The sequence below is a fragment of the Hesperophylax consimilis genome, chromosome 5, assembly GCF_061612785.1.
Source record: "Hesperophylax consimilis isolate HC1 chromosome 5, BYU_Hcon_1.0, whole genome shotgun sequence".
Classification (NCBI taxonomy): domain Eukaryota; kingdom Metazoa; phylum Arthropoda; class Insecta; order Trichoptera; family Limnephilidae; genus Hesperophylax; species Hesperophylax consimilis.
Window position 1 is genome coordinate 11,669,622 of NC_142840.1, and position 25,024 is coordinate 11,694,645.

A 25,024-nucleotide genomic window follows, 5' to 3' on the forward strand; every position below is an offset into this window, starting at 1 on the left:
CTTCTTAATGATAAAATGATAGAACGCATTTTTTTTTAGCTATTTATTAAGTTAAAAGAAATACATATTTCGCTTTATTAACTTAAGTGTACATTGATTAAAACAAAAATAATATATATATATATATATATATATATATATATATATATATATATATATATATATATATATATATATATATATATATATATATATTAATAATTGCTCTCCCAGAAGCATCCATTCTAACAATGTTAATTTTGAGAAGTTTTCACCATTGGAAAGAAGGACACGTGGCTAAGCGACCCAGAAAACGCAAAACTATGAATAATATATATTTTTTAAATTAACACCACATTGCCTATGTCATTTTTAGTAATGCTGTGTGGAGGGTATTTTTTAAGGAAAGAAATAAGAAGTTCTAAGAAGGAAAAAGGTATGAGGGGTGGGTAAGGAATCTAGAGAATGGTTTGTCGAGGAGTGACGGACACGTGCACATATCCCTCCCACTGCGGCGCAAGGCGATGGGTCTAGAGAGGGCTAAGGGTCTCCGGACTCTTCAGGGTTGGCGCATCCTGAACACACCTCACCCCCATGAACCCGGGCACCCCTGCTAAATCACCAAACGTACCGAACCACTTGAGGTGACCCATTGCAGAGGTGTTGGTTATCCAATAAATGGTTTCTGTGACGGTTGTACCAAACCCGCCTCATAAATTGAATCTCTTATAAAATAATATTTATAAATTAATAATCTAGATAATATCTCTAAGTTTTTTGTGTTTGATATCCTCGTTTACAGGTAAAAAAAAAATAGTGATAGCGTATGTAGGTACGTGTTTCGTCCACGGATGGTTTTAAACTTGTTTTTTCGTGCCAAAACTCTGTATCAGCAATCATAAGCGGGTACCGCGATACACGAAAGTGAAATCGACCACGTTGACTATTGATGATGCCATACGCTATAGTCCATTGCTACAAAAATAAACTTATTGATATTTTTTACGATACTATTAGGCATTTGAAACTTCGCCGTCGAAAATTGACGGAGATTTTTTTTTTTAAACATAACCTGTTGAGTATACTATGAGTTTAATGTAGTCGAATATGTCCTGACTTTGTATCCGTGCAACTAAAACCAAGGTCGACCCCTCTCTGATAGCTGAAGTTGTATGGAATCAAAGCGGTGCCCGTCACTTGGCCGTGTCGATTTTAGTAGTCTCTGGTTATTCGAGCCGGAGGTATTGTCCGTCAAATCCGCGTGTTCATGATCAAATGATTAGTCGTTTCTATTCCTGTTTAGTCGCAAGTTAAATTTGATTCGGAAGTAGAGGTTACGGCTCTGACGGTCAAAAAGTGATTAGTGCGGAGTGATGAAGTAATTATGTAAATCACAGTGAAGTTAATCGTCTATTATTATTTGGCGTCCCAATATAGATTGATATTTCGAATGGGCCATGAGAAAGTGTCTGTCAAAAGCTGTATTGTGTTTGTTGCTTCGATCGTATATTGTGCACTGTGTGGTTCTTCTGTTCTTAGCAACAAGACTTTTACGACGTTATAATATCTTTGTTTCCCATTAGAAAATCCCTTTTTTCGGTTTCGTAACATAATAAGAACGAAATGAGTTTCCAGGCTTTCAAATCACTATTTGTTCAACCTTTTTTCATTAAATTTCTTATCTTATCAAGTCTCTGTTGGGATAAAACTCGCTGGTGTAAAGAGATCTGGGTGTATGATGGAATTCGCTCGTCAAACAACAACTGCGGGACTCCCCAACTCTCATATAAAAAAAAACAGTAGAATGATTGAAAGCTTACAAGGTTTTTCAACCTAGGTATTTTTTGCTTCACTTTTGTAATCTCCCACAGTATTCTTGTCGTTAATTTCTATTATTTACCTTTCATAATTTAAAACTGGCATATTATCATGAAAGAAAATGTTAATGTGTGCAATTCACTTAGCTTAGATTTCCAAGTTTCTGTTTCTGTCACTCTCGTCTTGTGGATTTAAATCGATACTAAACCAGATAAGCAATCGTGACCATAAAAGTGAACCTCGTTATATAAACTGGTTGACATCCGAACCTGATAAACAGGAAATACGTCACACAAGTGGTTCAATACCCGGCTACGGTAAAACAGATTCAATCAAATTATTAGTCTTTTTCGTAAATAGTGGGTAAACTTACATCTTACAACTTTTTCTAACAAAGTGTTTACGCACTGGTATTTTTTGTCGAGTATTTTAACTATGGTAATTGATCAATTAATAACACCTGTTTTGCGCAGATTGCCACTCAACCCTAAAACAGCCTTACTAAAAAACGTTGTGTAAACATTACGCGGCGCTTATGGTTAGAACAGTGACAAATTTGGCTTATTACTACGGGGTTTGTTTGGTTAAAACGGTCTTAAACCAGGCACGAGGCCGGCTTTACCACACCAACGTTGAACGGGCGTGTAAGAATCTATTTATAAGTAAATAAGTTAATACAAACTCGTAGAATTAATGTCTGCACCCGAGCTTTAAGTGTTTAAGAAAACTGTTAGTGTTATTTACGTCACGAAACTGGAGTGATATTTTGTTCCCGCGGGTTTCGCTTTCCGGAGCCTAAATCTGTGTGATACCAGGTTGGATCGTTGCAACTAATTGCCTTTAATGGCAGGTTCATCAATGAAGGTTTGGAAACTTGACCTGGTTTCATCCGTCGACCCACTAACAACACGGACCTGGCGAGACAATCGCTTCTGCAAATTAATGTCGGGCGACCCGCGCTAGCAGGCGGAGGCGGATTGGCGCTGAAGGCGAAGGCAGTATGAGTGTAGTTCTCGCGGTAGTCGGTAGTCCGCGACACTGCCATTGCCACTACTCGCAGTAATCAGTAGTCAGTTAGTAGTCATCTGTTGTCAGTCACTCTCCGACTGTCAGATGGTGCTAGACTTTATGTATTCAATAGATCACCTTCCGTATTGACCCACTGATAGAGGGACGCGACCCGGGAGACAAACTAGTAATAAACTTCTATCGGGACGTCCTAACAGTTAACCGCTAACCGCTAACCCAAGAGCGGCCACTCTTATGGATTAAACCGAGCGTCAGTGCATTAAAACGTAATTGCCATTAAAAATCATATTTTAAGACGATCCATTATAACTGTGAAATAATAGAACAACTGTGCTAACGCGTTACCTAACTAATTAAAGTTACTCTAATGTGTTCACGTTGGCCACCTGTCGGAGTACGGTACTATCACAGTATGTAGTATCGACTTTCTTTGTCAAACAAACTAACATACTATATTGAATATTTTTATGATGTAGATGTGATGCATATTTATATCACGAAGTTAACCGGATTAAGCAGAACGGATATAATATGTAAGAAGTTTCCGAACCGGTAAATTTAAAGCGAGCAGTTAAACGTAGTGATTTCGATGATCGATAAAACTTCCATTGTTGGAAAGAGTGTGGTGCTAAATTAATAAATACTCAAGTGGTTAAAGTGTTACGGTGCGATCGTAGTTCCGTGTCATCCGTGTGTTTAGTTGACACGGATTCAGTGTTATTGCAGAGGCTGCGGGATAGGATAGTGCGGCTGATGTGATGGGCGGAGGGATGTAGGGGCAGGGCGACTTGCTTCATGTGGGCTCCCCTCACGCGCAAGGTGGGCGGCGCCGTCACGACCCTGGCGCGGGTGGCGCACCTCACCCTCTACTCGCTATTCTGTCCGGTGTAAGCACTCCCATACCCATACTCCCTCAAACAACACTCTTGTTCATCTTCTACCTTATGCAATACCCGTGATATATACGTGACCCGCCTAGGGCCAGCTCTTAGCCTGCCTGCCATGATTGGCAAAGGTTTGCTTGCATTTTCTTAACCCACCACGAAGAAAAAACTATGTTCCTTTCCTGTTACAATATTTTCAATCGAGACATTAGACGTGGTGTTTTTATGTCTGACTGTAAATATTTTTTCCTTAACAAGCCTTTCTATAGCTATGCAATTTATTATTATAAGAAATGAATGTAATTATTATTAACTTTAATGATGCAACATAGATACCATTTGATTCACGGGGATTCTCAGACCGCGAGGCATCTTGATAAGCAACAATTGTTATTTGTTTCTTTGTTATTACATATTTATTCTATGATTAGATTTTTAGATAAGAGTGAAATTCTGAAAATGACCCAGTTACTTATGTGAATGATTTATTTGGCAGTGAAGTGACAGTATTTTTCAGTGCTGTGTATTTAGAACTGTTTCAAAACGTTTAATTCAATTTCTCCACTTAGCATTTTTATTTCATCCGGATTGGAATAGCCAAGTCATTGTCTTGTGCTCTATTTATTTCCGATGAAACTTGTTTTGATGTATGCATAATATGTATTTAAAAAATTCAAAACTTATATTTTCACGTTGTAGCCTTATTTCAGAGGGTTATTAATATTATTATTGTGTTCGCACTTTAGTGCAAATTTCATTAATTTGTTTTGTTTCTTATAATATTATTTCCCATCCAAAAGATACTTATTTTACATTGGTTACGATTTGATAGATGAGGTTCAGTGTCTATAAATAAGCCTTTTGGTTTTGTGCGCCTTCCTATAAAATTTAATTAAAGAATATATTTAGTCAATCAATACTTGTGTTCTCGTTACGGAGTACGTACGTCAACTTCCCGGATATCGATAGTGCGTAACATCCAGGAGTTGCGAGGTCTTGTGAACTCTTCGAAGGCTGTCGATTTTTTTTAAATCAAACTATAAATTATTAATATTATAATTCAAATTTAAGATTTTAATATGCAGAACAAAATACATTAAAAAAGTTTGTTTACTGCGAAATACTGTAATAGCACGTTCTTTTGCAAAACGTAAAGGTGAAGGCTTCTAGATTTGCAAACGTGAAATAGAATGAATTTTAAAATGTTCAATGTATTTTCTTCGCCGGTGCACCGGTTATTCACAGCGGTCGCAGTAATGTTTTATATCTGGTTCCATGACAACCCACGACAGTGACATATAAACATAAAGTTATTAACGTGATGAAAAAACTAGCATATAAACCTAACTTAACGTAACCTATTTACCCTATTCATCCATAGATGAATGAGAGGCGTTCTTCTACTAATATCTAATCGAAACGTGTTCCTCTATTAGAATAAGCTATAAGCGATGTGCGTGGACCGGATTCGGTAGTTTTAGGAGCGTTGGAGTTCAATTGGAGGTAAAAGAGTGGAATCTATTTTTCCGAACCTGTCGAATTAAATATAATACATCAATGTATTCAACCATTTTAACCAAGTTTTTCCAAAACTTTTCATGACTTTATATCTCTGAGTTGTCCGGTTACCCTTATATCTGCTCATTAGGTTTTATTTTCTAATTTGATCGTAATGTATTTCATTAAATTTAGTGAACAAAACACAGGTATTTATTATTTTATCATTTGCAAAGGCCGTGAAAACTGTTTGTTCACATGCTAATTTACATTAATTATATTCAAATGTCAATTTACAACTTTTCTCGGTAAAATATTGATTTTTTAGTAATTTGATTGGTAGGCCAATTATATAGAAGCCATATTTAGAGACTGCATTGAAGAAATGTTCTTTTGATCAGTGCATGTGGTTCTTAAAGACTGCATAGTAATTATTATTGTTTGATCCGATTATGTTTAACTTGTTTTTAACCCATTGAGATAATTATTACTGGCTTATTCTCTGAATAGAACTTAATTATGTTTACCCCCTATTAATTACGGTTATTTTGGCTGCGTAATATAAACAAAACAAAATTAGTAATACGATAGAGAAGTTCATTTGAGTTTAAATGTTTCTTTGAATATCGGTCCTCAAATTTACTGTTTTTTAGTCCAAGAGTCTTGAGTATATATGACACAACGCATGCATGTGAATGATGCTAGAGTGTTTGCTAATACAGAGTTGTGTGGTGATCTATCTTCTCTGCCTACCTCTACCGGGAAACGGCGTGATGGTTAGTTAGATGTATGTTTTATTTTTTTTTTGAGAAAAAAAATGACAGAAAATAATACAATGTTGGTTTGCAATCACGTATCAAAATATGCCCTTCTTGTCATCGATTTCATTTTTGCGGTGCGCTCTTAGTATTTTTGTATCTATTGCACATTATGTTAAAATTCGTCGTATTGACTAATGACTAACAGGTTAATAACATTTTTACACTAATCTAAACTCCTAACCTAACCTAGCTAATATCCTCGCAACATGCAATTTTTTGTATAATTTCGTGACCTGCTGTTATGGCTGCAAATTATGTCCAAATTGCATATAACGATTTTTTTATCGAAACAATTACTTTATTTAAAAAATATATGAAAGTGGCCTATCCAGCAAAGTAAATCCGTTATATAACGCAACTTAATACTTTTTGTTACGTTTGCAATTATCTATTACTTAAGGCATATTGGCATGCGGCAGTTAGCAGCAAGTAATGTGCAATCAACGCGGTGGTAATGATATTATTACAATACTTAGGTATGAGTTTTTATTGCTAAAATTAATTGTAATCGTGCGTCACAATATTGACTATTGTCTTTCAATCTGCTTTTAGAACGTGTTTGCATTTGCTAATCATCGGTTAACCATGAAGTCTTTAGAAGTTCCCAGATATAGGTAAAATGACATTAACCAGTTATTCCTCAAAGGGCAAAGTATAATAATTAATTTACCACATCTGTAACTGGTTTTATACATCAATAATATCTCCACTGTGATGTAACACATCTAACGTAACTACAAAATGCACTTTTAATATTAATAAAAGTTCTTCAATTATTGCAAATCTACTTTGTGGCGTCCTTTCAATTAAACGCAATAAAAAACTTTATTTACACTACTATTTATTTCAAATTATCAACATGTTTCAAAGCCTGTGGATTCTACATCAGGATATAGTTCTTATAAATATAATACTTACAATGTATACGTTGTATCCTGATGACGAAACTATTGGTTTTAAAACATGTTGATAATTTTTTTTGTTATTAGGTAACTAAATTACTTCAAATCTGCTTGATTTTAAATATTTTCATTGCTTGCAACACTTTTGGCACACCATTTCATCCTTGCTCTTTAAAAGGAGACTAAGATGGTGGCGATATGTCAAAAAGTAACTCATTATTGAAATGACATTGTGACCTTAAAATTGTGTTGTTGACCTCAGAGCTTACCAGTTTTTGCTGCTCCTCGTGTTCTGCTTGTTAGGTCCGATGTAAAACTTTAATATATATAAGTTAAATTATGAGAAATCACCAACTCAACCTACAGTCAAAAAACACGAAGATGATGAAATCAACAAACATAGTCAACAAACATGAAGATGAGGAAATCATGATGTAATACTAAACACAGCTATCAACAGTCCGCCGCAACTATGAACAGGAATTCCCAATGTGAATAATCTATTGTACCTACTAGATATTTTAATAGTTATTAATTAACAAAAACTATTAAAATAAAGGTTTTTAACAACTATATCTGAACACATTACAGTAAATTATTGTACTGTATTTAGACATTTACCAACACTGTATTATTGTGATGTGTGTTGAAGGAAAATGTGAAATAAGAAAGGAAAACATAAACAAGAAATTCGTCTAAATTGTGCGGAATGTCACATATTGTTTTTGTGTCCGGTACAAAGAAAGCATTCCATTTAATGCTCACATTTAGACATGGTTCGATTTTACACCGTTTATGTTAAGTTATTTTAGTTTTGATCGATGGTTGTGTGTGTTAAATATGTATTGGTCGATTATTCGAAAATTAACTATTATTGATTCATGAACTTGACGAGTCAAGTGATTGTAATAATTATTGACATTGATATTAATAGTATGGTCATTTCAAAACCGGCATAAATTATTTAGAACTCGTTCTGTCTCGCGTTCGAGCGTATGTCCCATTCAAAATTATACTAAAAACCTTGTTAGAAAAGTGAGTATTTGTAATATAATGTTTTTGCTTTTCTGGGTTACGCCGTGAAGCTTTAACGGTCGGTTATTAGAGAATTAAAACTGTCATTGATTCATGAACTTGACGATCTCCGACGAATGATTATAATAGTGATTGACATTGATGTAAATATGGTCAATTAAAAACCAGCATAAATTATTATTTAGAAGTCATTCTGCCTTGAAGCTGCATTCGTTGTTCAATTGAAGTTGTGTATAAAGAGAATATTGTTAATTTATTCAAAATCTTGTCACATTATTCGTTTTCCTGTTAAAGACGGGATTGGATGCCTATAACGAATGAATCGACAAATTTCATAATAAAATGACAGTATAGCACGAATATGTTATGAGGAAGTCGGAACACGTGTTCTTAAAAATAATAATAATTTCGCATCTCGTCTGTATATTTGTTCGGACAAAGCCACCTGCGTTGAAGTGGTGTTCAGTTATATCGCGAATGACCAATATTTTACTAGGAAATGAACATATAGTCACATTTTCAACAGTTTAATGATACAAAGCTCTACTTATTTTTCTCCGTGTACCGATGAATCTCAATTTACTTCCACATTATAATAACATGTGTATCTACTCGATCACCAATTTTACTTATATTCGTTTCCTTACATTCGTCGTAACCATCCGTCTCCTTAGTTGTTATTGATATGCCTTTATGTTCCTATTTTATTGTCTATTTATGTATTACTTATATTTTCGTTGGAATATGAAAATTGAAAATGTTTTCACAAATGCTAAGTATTTTGCCTATGTAAAGGAGCCATCATATTGTTTATATCGGGTGTGCCCACGTTCAATGTATCCATACTTTGATCTATGGAGATTTGTAAACAATTATTGACTGACACGTGTCTTGTTAATATGATATTTTCTTGCCAAATATAAATACTTCACAAAGTAGGTATGTTTGATAGTGGGACTAAGTCAGTACCTACCCACTGCGACTATCGAAGTCTGTCGGTGCGACTGCTAGCCGAGCATATCCTATCCACCAGGCTAACGACCATCTAATTATTCGCAAAGATGTTAATGTTAAATCCAAGCAAGATAATAATTGGTTATCCGTAAGGTAATTACGGTATTTCGAGTGAATATTTACACCTGAGAAAATGCAGAATCGTACATGTTGCTCGGAAGAAATCTGTTACCTAGTGTTAGTAACACTGTAACTTGCTTTAAAAAAAAATTATCTCCGGCAGAAAATATCAGATTTTACCATCAAAAAACCTCAAGCTGTTCGGCTACAATGTTTTATACCTCATGCTTATTAAATTAGCCTCTTAATTCGATTTAAAAATTGAAAATTTTTATTGACTTCATTGCAGTTTTTTTTTGCATTACTTTTTCAATACCTAATTAGAAAAACAATGTAGTTTTATTATAATTAAAAGTTTTCGTAATGAATTGACTGCAATTATCATAAGACAGTTTATAGTATCGATATATACTACTATAAATAACAATGTTTATTTTAATTATCCAACACTCTGATAAATTATAAAGGAAACATTACTTAAATACCTACCCACTACTACCTGCAGATCCCAGTTACCTGTCGTCTGTCGCTTCTTATTATAACATATCTTATTTCATATATAAAGCACAAACAACGATAATATATTATTAAGTTCGCTTCATATAAACTTATTATTCGTTTGATTCATCCTTCAGGTTCCTTTATTATTAAATTTTGTATTTGAGTATTTTGTATCTTAGTAAATACATGTATTTGTTGATAACACAGGTCTGCAAATTGACATTTTTGAATTTTTTTAAAATGGTAATGGTTGAATTATATGTATTTTGGAATGCTGAATTCGAGAATGCCATCCATTTTGACCCATCACGTAAGGATTTTCCGCAAAGTGGAAATTAAAATATAGGCAAAACCCGCCTTACACTACTTCTGTAGGGAATGTTCAAAAGAAAAAATCATAAAATTATACAAATTTTATTAATTTTAAGTCATAATATATTTTATTTACATCATATGCAATTATAAATCTTTATAAAATATGCTTTTTTTAGTTTGGAAGCTTCGTTTTGTGCTTTTTCGTTTGTGGGACGTTATATTTTCCCTATGCAGCATCCAGCAGTAGTCGCCCATCATATTTATATCCCATCGACCTTGATACCTTCTCTCCATTTCCTTGATATCTTGGTAAAACCTCTCACCTTGCTTCTCACTAACTGCACCAAGATTTTAAATCTCGGATCAGGTCATTTAATTCAGCTTGAGAAAATTGTCGAGGTCCACTGGAGTCGCCTACTTGAAACTCGTCACTAGAACTTTCTTCTGATTCACTTTCTGATGATGGCAAATCGTCCAGGCTTTGGGGTTCTTGTGGTGTAGGAATACCAGGTCCGTGAGGGACTGGGCGGAGTGCTGAATCTATGTTTGGGTAGCGAATTTGTTTTTTATTTTTGGTATTATACCCTTGCACATTGCACGAACAAAAGTAGCAGTCATCGCTGTGGTTTCGAGGCTCTCTCCCAATATATATGATTCAAAGCTGACTAATTTTATCGTCATGAGTAACTAAATGTTTTGTTTCAGTCTATAAAACTTAATATTATCTTATAATAAGTTGTAAATAATAAAAAATATATATTTCCGCAATAAACCCCGTTTTGCGACTTAAGATAGGCAATCCCACAGTATTTTGCGTTTTGCGGAAAAACCTTACGTGATGGAATTTTTTTGATAATTTTCCCGAATTCAGCAACCAAAAATACATGGGAATTACCTCTTATTTCAAAGAGAAAAAAAAACGTTGCAGACCTGTGTAATGAATACAAAACAGCTATCTAATGGCGTTTGTTTGTTTTTTTGCAGAAAGGCGCGACGCAAGGAGCGCGAAGGAGATGGGTCACAAGGCGACCCCAAGCTTTACCTAGAAGGAACCCTTTTGGAGAGGAAGCTTCCTGAACTCGACATGAGGCAGGTGGTGGAGATACCGGAGGGGATAGATTATAACGAATGGCTCGCGTCACACAGTAAGTACTTATTATTAGTTTTGAATAATACTTTATTACAATACATTTCCTCCTCGTTACAGACTTGTATATTCTCTCAGTATCGTTCTGATTATAGACAGACCACAATTTTTTCAGAATCTAAAAGTTACTTGAAAAGGCTAGACCTGAACCACTACAACTTCCCAACCTTCTTCTTCCTCGTCTTATTCCATATTTTTTGCTTGTAAATCGCGTAGTATATAATGCATTGCTAATGTTATTGGCCATTGACAGTTCGTTGGTTCGTTTATCAATTAAAAAAACTCTGCTCCAATTCTCACACGTAGTCTTATTCATGCAAAGTAGTATTCATACAACCTTCCTTCCTTATTGTCGATTTCGCAAAATATCACAAATAAATAATATTTTATGAAACTCGAACAACTAACAACATCTCGATTGCGATAATTTTTATATTTATTTATAATTTTTGGCTTGACTGTATTTAACATGTATATATTTATATTTATATTTTATGTGTAAGCTGTTTGTCTCTTACCTTTACCAATAAATGTTGCTGTAATTTCAAACATGTTCATAATACGTTTTCGTTGCAAATAGACAGCTAATCCAAGACCATTAAATTTGTAAAAATATTTATATAGCAAATAGTATTAATAAAAGCATAGCAAAATCAAATATGTTTACATTTTAACATAGCCGTTACTCAATAAAAAATAAATAATTTGGAAGGTTTTAAAAATTTTAAATTTTGGACCTACCAAAAATGTTTTCAATAGTTGATTTTAACGAAAAGTTATTTCATTCGTATTAAAATTTTGGAATTACTTCCTACATTTTAGCATTACGGTTATCTTGCTTGGTTGACCCCTTCGTCCTTCAAAATATGTTTTCATCTTGAAAGACATGTCGTTCCCTGTTTGCTGTTTTAGCATTATTTATTCAAATAATAAATGGATTATGGTGTAATTACCACGTTGTAAAATTCAAGCCTTTAATCGGATATTGTCGGTCGTTTTTGCAAAGCAACACATTTTAATCGCAATATAAAAATTAAGATTATTAAAATTAGTATACATACATATCGATAAGATACACTCATTATAAATAACTTGTTTATTAACAAATCGTTTTGTGTCAACATTAATTTCGTAATAAAAACGTGTTTACATTTATAATAATTCTTTACTATCTACGAGAGAAATTATATATATTTAATGTCAGTTTTACTTCCGTGGTTGTTTTTAGGGATCCGTTTTGGTGGTTAAATTTGTAGATAAAATATATATTTTTTAAATAAATGTATTTTCTTTGGTTAATTTGGTTGAAAGATAAACAAAAAGTATACTAGTTATAATACTGTATTGTGATTAAGCAAGTAGATAACTAGATATTAGTATTTCATTCTTGGAAAGAAAATCATATTATCGATATCGTATATTATGTCTATCGACTTTTCGATAGACATTATAAGGATTTTGTCACCACTTGGCTGATTAGATGGTATCTACCGGGAATATTATTATTGCAGTTTATATAGTTTAAGTGGAAAGCATTATGTTATAGTGTATATTTTCTTTGACGATAAAATATATAAAATTATTCGAATGACGATTTAAAAATACTACGCTAATTCTATTTATCTATATTCTATAGAAATAAAAATGTAAATGTTCGTTTGTTCAACATCTTAAATCTCCGAAGGTTCTTCATCGATTGCTTTGAAATTTTAACGAATGCAACGTTGTTTTTTAGATGTTATCTACAAATGTATATAGTACTCCCAGGCAGAACTCGTATGCACGTCATCACGGAGTATTAGAAACATGAAACTTACGTCGTAACTTGCTTGTTATAATGATAGGTGAAAGTGACCACTCTTCTATAATTAACGGAACCTTTACAATAGGATACATATAGACGTAGTATTAATGTGTACCTACATCAATAATTAAGATATGTAAGATTTTTTTTATGTGTTCAGTCGAAAATATCTGTATCGAGAAATAATTAGAAATATATATAGTTACGTTGTACAAATAATAATTAAAGTATTCATAAAATATTATTTTCTCAATAATCAAAGAAAACTAGAGATATAAAATATATTAATTATGTATTTATTTAAAGTGTTCTAAAAATGCCAATATTCAAAATTGGGTGGTCATATAACTGACAGACACTTCAGTATAATATTAAGCGAATACGATCATAAAAACTATACTTACCTCACGTTAACTAAGTCATTGGTAAAAATGGTCCACCATTTTCACATTCTCGTTCAAAATACCTCAAAACATCAATAAAAAACCTGTTTTGTTTGCTTTTCGATGATTTATTTATTGAAAAAACCCTTTTCTACCCCGTGCTGACACTTAAGATTCAGTGTTACAAGTTTAAAAATAAGCCGAAAGTTCTCGGACAAGAACTTTAGTTAACTTTAACTTGATAATGTTATAACGATAATACCATAATATTATGTGTACGCTAAAATTATTACCGAATGTCAGTGTTTATTTTCTACATCTTCTTTTGCGAATTTGTTACTATTATGTGCGTTTTATGAATTGTAGAATTTTTTTTTGCCTGTTTTGACATCTGGCATTTGCATAATAGTTATACATTTTGAAAGAAACATGCTTTCGCGAAATGTACGTGGGAGTATGATTAAAGACATTCAACATCATGATATCTTCTGTCTTTTTCCATAGAAGACGTCTAAGAAGGAATATATAAACATCTTTTGGGATGATCGTCGATGACGTGCATACGATATCTCCCTGGGATTAGTAGATATATGAGTTTATTTAACCTTCCGAAATAGAATATTTCAATCAGTTTCAAATGTCGATAATTGATCGGAATAAAATTCAAACAAATTTTATTCCAGTCTGTTCGCAAACGATCATTTATAAAGGAGATGAAAATAAATCTATTTCGAGCTCAATAAAGTCGTCAGTGAGATTCAGTGTGTCGATGATTTAGAATAATTTAAATAATGCTCGTCGTCTTCAATAAGGTTCCCAATTGTCTCTATAAACGAACTGGGTCAGGTTTGGGGTCAATCATACTGTTTGTCCGCCGTGGTACGGTAATTTACTGGCATCGCTTGCTCCAACATCCCGCTGTTGTCCTAGTAACAGTGTTAACCGAGATGAACGCCATCTTGATATGTTAAAAAGGCCAAGTCTGGACCAGCGCTTGACATGCCTTTATTAAGCTTTTTCTTTCTTCAGATGGCATTCAGATTCCCGGATTTAAACATGAAATAAACAATGGTTACATTTTTTCAGCGTAGTGTGATTTTTTTAAATACAACAAAGTAAATACCCATTATCTACACGGATGTGGAGGTAAATGAGTTTGAAGTGGATAGAGGCACACCATCAAGGGAGTGGGAACAGAAGTGCCTCTTTCATTTTACCCTGAAGGTGCGTTTGAAAGGGCACCCGCAAATCATAGGGCAGATTACTTGTACTTATTGATTGGCTAAGAGTGGTATCTCATCACTTGAGAGAAAGAGGCTTTATTGGTTTAGAGTGGTATATCATCACGTGAGCGAAAGAGGTTTTATTAAACTCGCATATTTATGTAACTTATTTGCTCTAGTAGTAATTCAACAAAATTCCTTGCCTTGAGTTATAATATCATTTCCGACTGGTACAAGTTTTATTTGAAAGCCATTTCTATGTAACACGTACCTATGTTATAACTTATACATGTATTGCGATTACTAATACGGAATAACTATCCATTGAGCGCATGTGATTAACAATAATCAATATTAGCTACTACCAAAATACAGGACGAGCAATTTAATTGCGAATAATTTTGCTCAAAGCCTTTTCAATCCTCGCCTTTGTTTTTATTGCCTGCTGTTTCATTTTAATTAACCGTTGTACACAGGTCTAGAGCTCTTCTAGTTTCCAAATTCACGAAAACTGGCACTGGCTCATTAATAAATATTGTTCCGTTTATCACACATGTTGAAGTTCGTCGAGGTTCGTTGAATACTATTACTTCGGAGTATCAGGCACTAAAGCTTGGAATTGACTTCCACATGAATTAAGACAGATCATTAAGATGCAAACTCTACTCTAATCTCTTCAGAATATAACAATATAATAATAATGTTGAAAATCTTATTTCAGCGCTAGCCTGTACTACTTCTATTTTCTAAACTACTTATCTCTGTTGCGCAAACTTGGATCTTTGTGTTTTAATTCGTGGCAGTAGAGTTATTTAATTCGTGGCAGTAAAGTTATTTAATTCGTGGCAGTAGAGTTATTTAATTCGTGGCAGTAAAGTTATTTAATTCGTGGCAGTAGAGTTATTTAATTCGTGGCAGTAAAGTTATTTAATTCGTGGCAGTAGAGTTATTTAATTCGTGGCAGTAGAGTTATTTAATTCGTGGCAGTAAAGTTATTTAATTCGTGGCAGTAGAGTTATTTAATTCGTGGCAGTAAAGTTATTTAATTCGTGGCAGTAGAGTTATTTAATTAGTGACTGTAAATTATTTAATTTGCGGCAGTAAAGTTATGGCAGTAAAGTTATTGATTCCACAAATCTGAACCCCTTTTTACAGCCCGAAATTTCTGTAAATATTGAATTTTAATTTAAGTATGTTTTGCATTGTTTAATGGGATGTAAAGCGAAATCCCTAAGTTTTTTTGGTCTGAATATTTGATCGCCTAGAAATATTATGGACCTTTTGATTAAATACTGTGAATAAAAAACATCTTGGTCTTCGATTTGATCAAGCATTTTTAATATGCCTGGAAAAAATAATGTATGGGGCCTATAGACAATGATTTGAAGGGAAAAACTCCTATTTACGAGTGGGTTTCGGACATGGTTTATAGTGTAACGTGGCAAGTTAAGTTCTTTGGATTATGATTTTTTTTAATTATTTGTGCCCGAACTTCATCAAATAAAATAAAACACCCATTTTGGCGATGTTTTTTTTTTCATAAATCAAAACAGGCGGCCGAGTGTTAATATAAAATATCAACACTATTATAGCATCTGCGTAGTGCATGATCTCGTTAGAATTTGATGAATTGGACCCCTCTAAACTGTAGTTATGTTTTTTTCTAGCTTTGTAAAGCTTCCTGATGATATTTCAAAAACATGGCGCCATAAATTATTATTGGCCAAGTATTAATATTATGATCATGTCGCTAGATATTTTCTAATCTCAGACTTCAACCAACTATCTCGGTGACTGGTAAATATCAGATTAGATCGTAAATTAAAAGATATTTTTGGCTTAGACTGACGAGTCAAAAATCACCGTTCGCGGATTCGCGTAAATTTGCCAAGAATTATTTTGGTCCAGCCTCAGAGTGCCAAAAATCTCTGAGAAACCGAATATTTCCCTTTGAATTCAAATAGTGTATATATACCTAATATCCTAATAATAGTGTAGTGGACCTATTTTCGCCTTTGATAACTTGCGGTAGTGCATTTAGTCCGCAAACGGACCGCACGTTATATACGGCGGACGGCTTGTACCGTTTCATGCACCGGTTCTATTGGCCGGCCGTTTTGTGTCTGTTCATAGAGAATCGAGACTATATCGGAAAGTGGTTTGAGATTTCCTCAAAGCTTTTCAGACTAATAGCCTACGTATTTTATCTTTACACTGGCTTTTTGAAACCACAGCGAAATACTAAACTAGACTAGATTTCCACCCATTTATCTGGCTTTAAAACGTTTCAGACAATTGTGGGTCGGGTGTAAAGTTAGATAAGTCAGAGTTTCAAGTTTTCTTCGATGCTCCCAAAATTCAAAACCGATATAAGCTTTTACGTAATGTTCTAGCTTAACTACCCGGCCTCGCTCGGGTTTAAACACTATTTTTTAATCAACAATTGAATGATCCGCAACATAAAAGTATTTAGGTAAAATAATCTTTGTGTTATCATTTTTGTGATTTTAAAACTATTCAATAAAGTTTAAAATAATATGACTATCTCTATGTTTACGATATTTCTTCGATAAGGCAGACATATTTCTAAGCTAATATTATCGTGAAGATTGGATTTTCGGTATTAAGTTTTAACCTTCGACACATTTTTATCCATTTAATGGGACCTCATTTGTCTATTTTAAAATAATCACAATATAATCTAATATAGTTATGAAATCACGTATGAGATATAGTGACCTTCATAAATACGTGACGCATCATTCCCACGTTCTGATATTACAACAGACGCGTTTTCATCACTTTTCGCAGAACGTAAAACGTATTGCAGACGCTGTATTGTTTTTATTACACAATAATAATAATAATAATTGAATAACTTGTATAGCGCCGTTTATCTCCCTTACCGTCATAGTTAGAAAAATTAACTAAAAGGTGTTAGAAAGAAAAAATACTAAGCTTTACATTCAAATATAGAAAATATCCACAGAATAATAAAAATGTACGCCTCTTTGAAACCGAAGGTTCCGACTGCATTTTGAGAAAAAAATATGGAACTTTGTGAATTTTTCTCTTAAAAAATATAACGGTCAATATGCCAGAGGACTGTGACGGGTTAAAAAATATTTAAAATAACCTTACCTCTATTTGAAATAAGTGTTGCTTTATCAAATATTTTCGCTTATGCATATTAATTATAACTGTTTTTTTTATATATTAGCTCCCTCTTACATTCTTATTTACATATTTCCCTTTCAAACCATCTTCTTATTCTTTTCAAACCCTTACTGGAGAGCTTTAATGCATTTTTAAACTTTGACATGCCAAGATGCAAAACAAAAAGAAATTACCCCATATAGTTTGTTTCAATTGTTCAATAGATCAAGTAGTTTTGCAACACAGGGGAAGCCGGGTAGTAAATTATGTATTCATTTGTTTTAGTTACAATGCTACGTTGAAGAATGATTGGTTTATTAAAAAATTAATACCAACGGTATAATATTAATCTTCTGACAATAATTTCCGATTGTGATTTGGAATCGCAAGTTTCCCGTTTATTCCACGAGATTCCGGATACCGCGTATCTTGTAAATGCAAAGCCGGTTAGTGAACGGTGATTTTTATTGACCTTCTGCAAACGCAATGGATAACAGTTTTACCGGTTCACGATGTTAGTAAACAATGCCTACTGGAGCCTGCAATAAATTAATTTGTTTAAAATCGATTAATTAATATTGTTATCATTTCGATCAACTTAAACGACGTGTACGGCCGAAAGCACATTAAGAACCCTCATTCCAAATTTCTACCGATTTATAACATGCATCCTTTGAACACTTAAAGATTTTTTTAGATGAATGTTGTAAATATGTACATAAGATAATCTCTGTACATTTTCTGACAAAGTAATTATATGAGATTCCTTCGATAGAAAAATAATCGCAAAGTATGCGAAAATTATTTAAAACACTTCTGGTTCTAACATGTTATAGGTCTGGACAAATTCACAGTTTTTCTTTAAATGATACATATGATATTTGCCAAGAGATTTTTCCTCTATTATCAAATATTTTCGCTTACGCATTTTAATTATAATCGTTTTTTTTTATATTAGCGTGCTCCATCTTACATTCGTATTTACATATCTCTCTCAAACTATCTTCGTCTTCTTTTTGAACCCTTACTACAGAGCCTTAAATGCATTTTTAACCTTCGACATGCCAAGATGCAAAACAAAACTTTTAATACCATCAGGGATCACTGAGATACCCCACGCATGTTATCATTATAAGGTTAGGTTTTAGTAGAAATACAAGAAATTAACTACTAATCCACTAATAGAAGGTTATTAATTTCGTAGATTTTGGTTACATTTTTTGATACTAATTATTGAATGTTTACCTGTTTTCAGCGCTGGCGTTATTCGATCATGTGAACCTGATCTATGGCACGGTGTCGGAGTTCTGCACGCCGGCCGTGTGCCCCGACATGGCGGGCCCGGGGGCGCGCGCCTACCCCTGGTTCGACGAGAAGGGCAAGAAGACGCGTGTGGCTGCCCCCCAGTACATAGACTACGTCATGACCTTCACCCAGAAGACAGTCAGCGACGAGAATATCTTCCCCACCAAATATGGTATATAAAACTAACCCAACCTTTCTAAACTAAATCAAAATCGAACCTAACATAACCTATCCTACCATATCCTGACCAAACCTAACTCGATACAGGAAATATAATTATTTCATTCATTTTTAGGTACAGTGATCTCTCAATAATCCACCAACCTAAAAACCGGGCAAGTGACCAAGTGAAAAATATATATATATTATAAAAATATATATTTCATAAAAAAACGATCGAGGGGTAAGGCTCTCGACTAGCAAGCTGGAGGTCGCAGGTTAAAATCCCGGCATGCGCAATAAATTTTATTAAGATTATATTATTTCACAAATGAATCATTTAAAATACAGTATTTGCGGCACGTTCCAGAGAGGAAGATACTCTCAGTTTCATCCTGACCTATGCCTATGCCATAGTCTCACTAGCTCCAGATGGTTGGGAGCAGTTGGGAACCTTGTGTGGGTGCGGTATTCACATAAAAGGGTCCTGAGCTGACAGAGAACATTAGGATGTAGTGCCACGATGATGATAACTGTTAATTGCAATGTGCTTAACTTTGTATTGTTTCTTACGTTTTGAAGTAATGTTTAATGACTTTTGTTTCCAGCAAACGAGTTCCCCACGTCATTTGAGAGTATAGTGCGGAAGATCCTGAGGTTGCTGTTCCACGTGGTGGCACACTTGTACGCCGCACACTTCAGGGAGGTGGTGCTGCTCAGTCTGCACGCTCACCTCAACCTCACCTTCGCACACCTCACCGCCCTCAATAGGTCATTATTACATTTGTTTTCTCTTAACGGCCTTCATTACAAGAGATCCCAATTTAGTCGGTTTTTGGGGATAGCTATGCCTCCCGGAGGGTCTCTGAAATTTGTTTATATTATTTCAGAAAATCGTTGAGGTGTTTCTGTTTTCACGCAATATTAAATGCGTTGGTGGTAGATGCTTCATTAGCCTGTGGCCTATATGAATATAAATAAAAATTGTGTTGAACATATTATCTTGTTTGATTTAGGTAAATTTTGATCAATATAAGTTGATCTGTTTTTACTTTTCTTACCTTCGTCTAGATTCAATTTTCTTCCCTATTATTTTATTTACTTGAATTTACTGATCATTTATGCATATTCTACAAAACTGTTATTTTATCAATTGATCTAACTCTAATATTTTCTCCTTAAAAAGACTGTAGGAACGAATTTTATTGTGATGTATTTATTAATGGGATTATTTTATCTATTTCAGGCGTTTTGGCCTCATAGAACCCAAAGAAACGGAGGTACTCCGCGACCTGGAGATTGCGCTCCGCCTGACAGACGAGCCCCCATGTGCAGATGCCGTGACGGGGGCAAGCGAGGAGGGGTGCGGGGCTCTGGTGGACGGAGACGCGTCGCTGCGGCCCATCGTGGAGCAGCCGGGTGTCCGGCTGGCGGCCGCCGCCCCGGCCCCCGCCTAGTGGCCGGCCGCCCTGCTGGCCGCGCTGGCCCTGGCGCCCGGCCTGCTCGGCCTGCTCGGCGTCTGCTGCCTGCCTTATCACGACCTGTGACCCGGGACTGACTTTTGCATTCTGTGATCGGATAGATTGCGCACCCGTGAGCTCTATCTGCCGGTTCGCCCCGTTCCTCTCCGTCTGTCCTTGGCATGTGATCCTGTTTATCCCCGAACTTGGTATATACGCATCACAGCCCACTTTAATCAACTTGTTTCGTGGAGGTCATGAAGAAAGTGCTCGGCTGAGTATTTGATCAATTGCCAAGTGTTAAACACCATTACCTGGGGAAACAATGTGAGCAAGTTTTGCTGAACTTTTGAACGACAGAATTGTTGATCTCCCAATTAAATTTGTAATTCACCATGTCGTAGTCCTTAGAAGGAGCTGTTAGACCTACATATTAGCATGCCACGAGCCTTGCCACTTGTTGACCTGTGGGTTGCTTGCACGGTCATGCTAGCGGCGAACGGGGGACGGGGGAACTGTCTGCCCTATTTAACGAGTACGTACCTGACGGGGATAAATAACATCACGTAATGTGTGTGTCAATTGTCAATCATTGTTGTTTTAATCTATTGGAATGGTTTCGCTGCAAAGTGTTGCAAATGTAATTTGTATTGATTCTGAATATGGGATGTTATTGATCTTGTGACCCTGTCAGTGTATGTATTGTGTTGCGCGTGAGTGTCATTTTTATTTGAACACATCTATTTGCAAACATTTATATTTTGTCAGTAGATTTCATTAAATTATTTATATGCTGTAACAATGTGATAACACGTAGAAATGACACTGACACCGCCCACACAGTCTATTATTTACTTTTAAAGAAATCTCGTTTGTGAAATGAGCTAGTGTGATATATTGATTTAATTGCTTAGAAGACCTTCCACGGTTACTAAACTTAACTTATCTAAATACTAAAGTTATATATTTTAATTAAATGTAATGTTTGCCTATGAAAAAGATTTAAAAAATTAAAAGAATGAAACGTTATGATAATGGTAAAAGTCTAAATCTATATAAGTTGAATTTATATATAAATATATATATATATAGATGTAAATATGTAGTATTGAGAATATAATATGTATTGTATGATACGAGTAGACCATTTGGCCAGTGAGCTGGCTGCAATTAGTCGGCCGGAAGTGCTTAGTGCCTGAACATGCCGGTCGTGCGAGCGGTGCGCGATGTACCTGGCCTGCTCCCGCCGCGCAATGACCTTACAACAAACAAACAAACAAACAGACAACACTTGATTCATTCGCATGGCGGTGAAGCAACAAACAGCAAACAACAAACAAACCAACCATCTTGCATTGAATCTAACTACCTATTCCACTACGTATGGGGAATTATTAAATATACTAAACTTACTTATTCTTTTATCTAAAAGTGTATTATCAAAAAGTGACCTTTAGAAGATTGGTGTGTATAAAAGTATAATTATTCTTTGTGGGATTTTTAAGTAAGGTACTTTGTGGATTTGAATAATCAGAAGTAAAATGATCTATATTTGCAAACAATGCTATGTATGTATGTTGAGGGGAATTGTATGTACGAGTATAGTTGGCGTAGGATACTATGTTTGTTGATCTACTGTTGTATAGAGAGAGGTTGACCTAGTACCTAGTTGCTTGTACTTACTATTATATTATAGTAGTGGTGGCTCCTGTAGTTTAGCAATGCATCGGTATCACTAGAGCTTCTTCATTTCAATCTTTGAATAGACTAGAGTAATACACGACACCCTAGTGTTTGTTGTTTGAGCATGTGTCTCGCATGTGTCTCTCATGTGTCTCGCATGTGTTTCAATATGCTGAATGCAAACGTTTGCTGAAATTGTTTATTTTCTATACTAAACACTTTATTTTTCTAATTGAATGTTATAGAGATAACTTTACTCTTTCTTCTCGCATTGCAATCACTGTATGCACCGACACGCAATTCAAAGCATTATTCAGCCTGCGCAGGATTGTCCTTATCATTTATATTCCGTATTACCGCCGGGTGGTTTATCTATTCCTTATAATGAGTGTATTTTGTCATCTGTGTTTATGATCTCCTTACTAACGTGATAATTCTCAAAAGAATATTGCAATCCGTCAATTATTGTACGATGATGAATCTGTAAATTTATTTCTAAATGTTATGCCAAGAAAATTCATTTTGGTTTTTTCTATAAATAATGGAAAAGGAAATAAACCCATCCGATATATTTCAATGAAGTTCTGCCGTGACTTCTTAAAGCTTCTTAGCGTTAACATTTTTGGTTGTTCCTTATAGCTTTGAAATTGTTTAGTTTTGTAAATTGTAAAGATTGTATTAGTTGCATTGTGATCTGTCTTATATGATTATGTGGTGAGCGCAGGTTTGTAAATAATGTGGCAATTCTTTTATCAGTGCTGTGGCAACATTCTTATTTTTAATCTGTGGAGAAAGGACGTTTCATGTTGAGATGGATTTTTTCAGTGATAATTTATTTATTATTTAAACTGCAACAATGCAAGAACACTTTTTCTTCTATGAGGTATGATTAAAGTTATATTGGCAATAATACGTCGGATCTCTCCTCTCTCGCTGTTTCCTTCTTTCTTTCTATTCCTCAATCTGACGTCTTCTCTTCGACTAGAGTTTTGATGGTTTCTTACAAACTGTTCATAAAATTGATGTCTTTTATACCATTAACCAATCTAAATGTGTGTGCCTTTATTGTTAAATATCATACTTTGTTTGAGAAACAGTGCTTTCTGATACTTTTTTTTTCTATTGCCAATTAAAGCTTTATGTTCCATAAATATAATTATAAAATAGTCAAAATAATATGCACCATGCTTTTTTTTTAAGCTAAAACCCAAAGTTTTAAATGAACTTTTGAATTTTTTAGTTTTGAAGTATCCGTGTATCTATCTTTTAGCCACAAATATGTTTTTGTTTTTCTTTGAACTTAATGTTTCGATTTATTTATTATTTTTTCTAATGTTCTTGTGTTTCTATCTTCGACATGGTGAGGCTAAAATATCAAATAAAGAGCATTTTTATTTACTGTTCCTGTTGAAATATTGTAAATAATATAGAACTAACGTCCGCCCTCTGTTGTTAATAATCTCTGTAAATACTCTATAGTATTCTTCATTATCATTAGTATTTTTGGAGGGGAATCTTGAATGTGTCAAACCCAATAATGAAAAAAAACTTTTTTTAAATACTTATAGCACGGATTAAAGAAGAGCACTAGAAATGCCTTCCATAGATTTGAACTAAAATCAATGTCATCAATGAATTAGTACCTTTTGCATGCGCTCTGTCTCTTACACTTGCATATCGTCATCTCATTTGAATTTCATAATTATGGTGAAACATTATTCTGTGTGTGAAATTTAAGCAAAGAATGCTCAGACTTTTTGATCATAAATAATGCCTACATGGCATTTCTTGTGTTCTTCTTTATTCTATGACTTTTAGATACAAAATCAATTATATTCATGAACATTGTGTACTTCTGTCCTACAATACTAAAATGTTCTTGCCTCTGGTGCTAGCAAAATTGTTTTAATAACTATCAATAGAGTTGTATAAAAAATGATTGCATGTTTATATATATACACAAAAAAAATCGTCAATTACAAATTCATAACACTTTTTCATTAGGTACTGGAATGACATATGTTTCTACTCTGCAAAAACATGTCTATGTACTTATATATTTTGGTAGTAATCAAATCGATTGCAGATAATGTAATAAAATACTTACTGTTTTCATGAGTGAAAATAAAATCTTGCCATTTTCCTTGCGACTTTTACGTCAATGTGAATTTTAACATGGCAAATAAATCAAAGTCCTTAGAGTTACAGAGATTATTTAGCACTGAGGGTCGAGAGAGTGAATGGGAGTGGTCCATCGGAGGTGCGAGATGTGACTGGCGCAGAATCGTTGCCTCCAGTGAGCAGGGGGCATTGAACTTGTATTTGTTATTAAAAGTTTAAGCTAACTGCTCATGCTATGTAGCCAATCTGTTCTGTAAAATAAATCTAAAATAAGATGTTATAATGTGGTCTTCTTATTTTATTTCTACTATCCCATTTACCCTCATCATCGATATATCGACTCTAGATATGGCGTGTCTTACAAATTCGGTTGAATAATTCGGCCCGCCAAACAGTTATATCAAAACTCCCTATCCTCGCTTCGAAAGCATTATAATATCTTGCGAGACGAATTTGCTCCTTGCAGACCAACAACATGTAAAAAGCAATGCGTCTTTCGACTTTTGACTGCCAGATAATGGACTTCTTTTTGTTAAAAATGTTTTCATAGCCCAATTTCTTAACCAATAATTTTGGTTTCATTTTTAATATCCACATGCCCAGTCTAGACTTTATTAGTCGATGGCCTAAATACATGACCGAACTTAGAGGTTGTGGATTCAAATCCAAGATAATGCAAATTAATTGATAAATTTATTTTTTTATTATTTCACAATTTGAAGATTGAT

The 25,024-nt window shown here is 34.3% G+C and overlaps 1 protein-coding gene across 7 annotated transcripts in view; it reads left to right on the forward strand.

The window, feature by feature from the left end:
- The window catches only part of Mob2 (MOB kinase activator 2), a 327,875-nt gene extending 303,309 nt beyond the window's left edge, over nucleotides 1-24,566 (forward strand). For 4 of the 7 annotated variants that reach the window (XM_089631629.1, XM_089631624.1, XM_089631623.1 and 1 more), the window contains 4 exons: nucleotides 10,840-11,000; nucleotides 18,824-19,045; nucleotides 19,641-19,803; nucleotides 20,279-24,566. In XM_089631629.1, the coding sequence (XP_089487755.1) occupies nucleotides 10,840-11,000; nucleotides 18,824-19,045; nucleotides 19,641-19,803; nucleotides 20,279-20,489 (757 nt within the window). In that variant the 3' untranslated portion in view covers nucleotides 20,490-24,566. Of the gene's footprint in view, nucleotides 1-1,209; nucleotides 1,366-2,497; nucleotides 3,714-10,839; nucleotides 11,001-18,823; nucleotides 19,046-19,640; nucleotides 19,804-20,278 lie in introns of those variants that run through there. The other 3 variants (XM_089631625.1, XM_089631627.1, XM_089631626.1) reach the window with 3 other exon arrangements.
- Nucleotides 24,567-25,024: the final 458 nt, after the last annotated feature.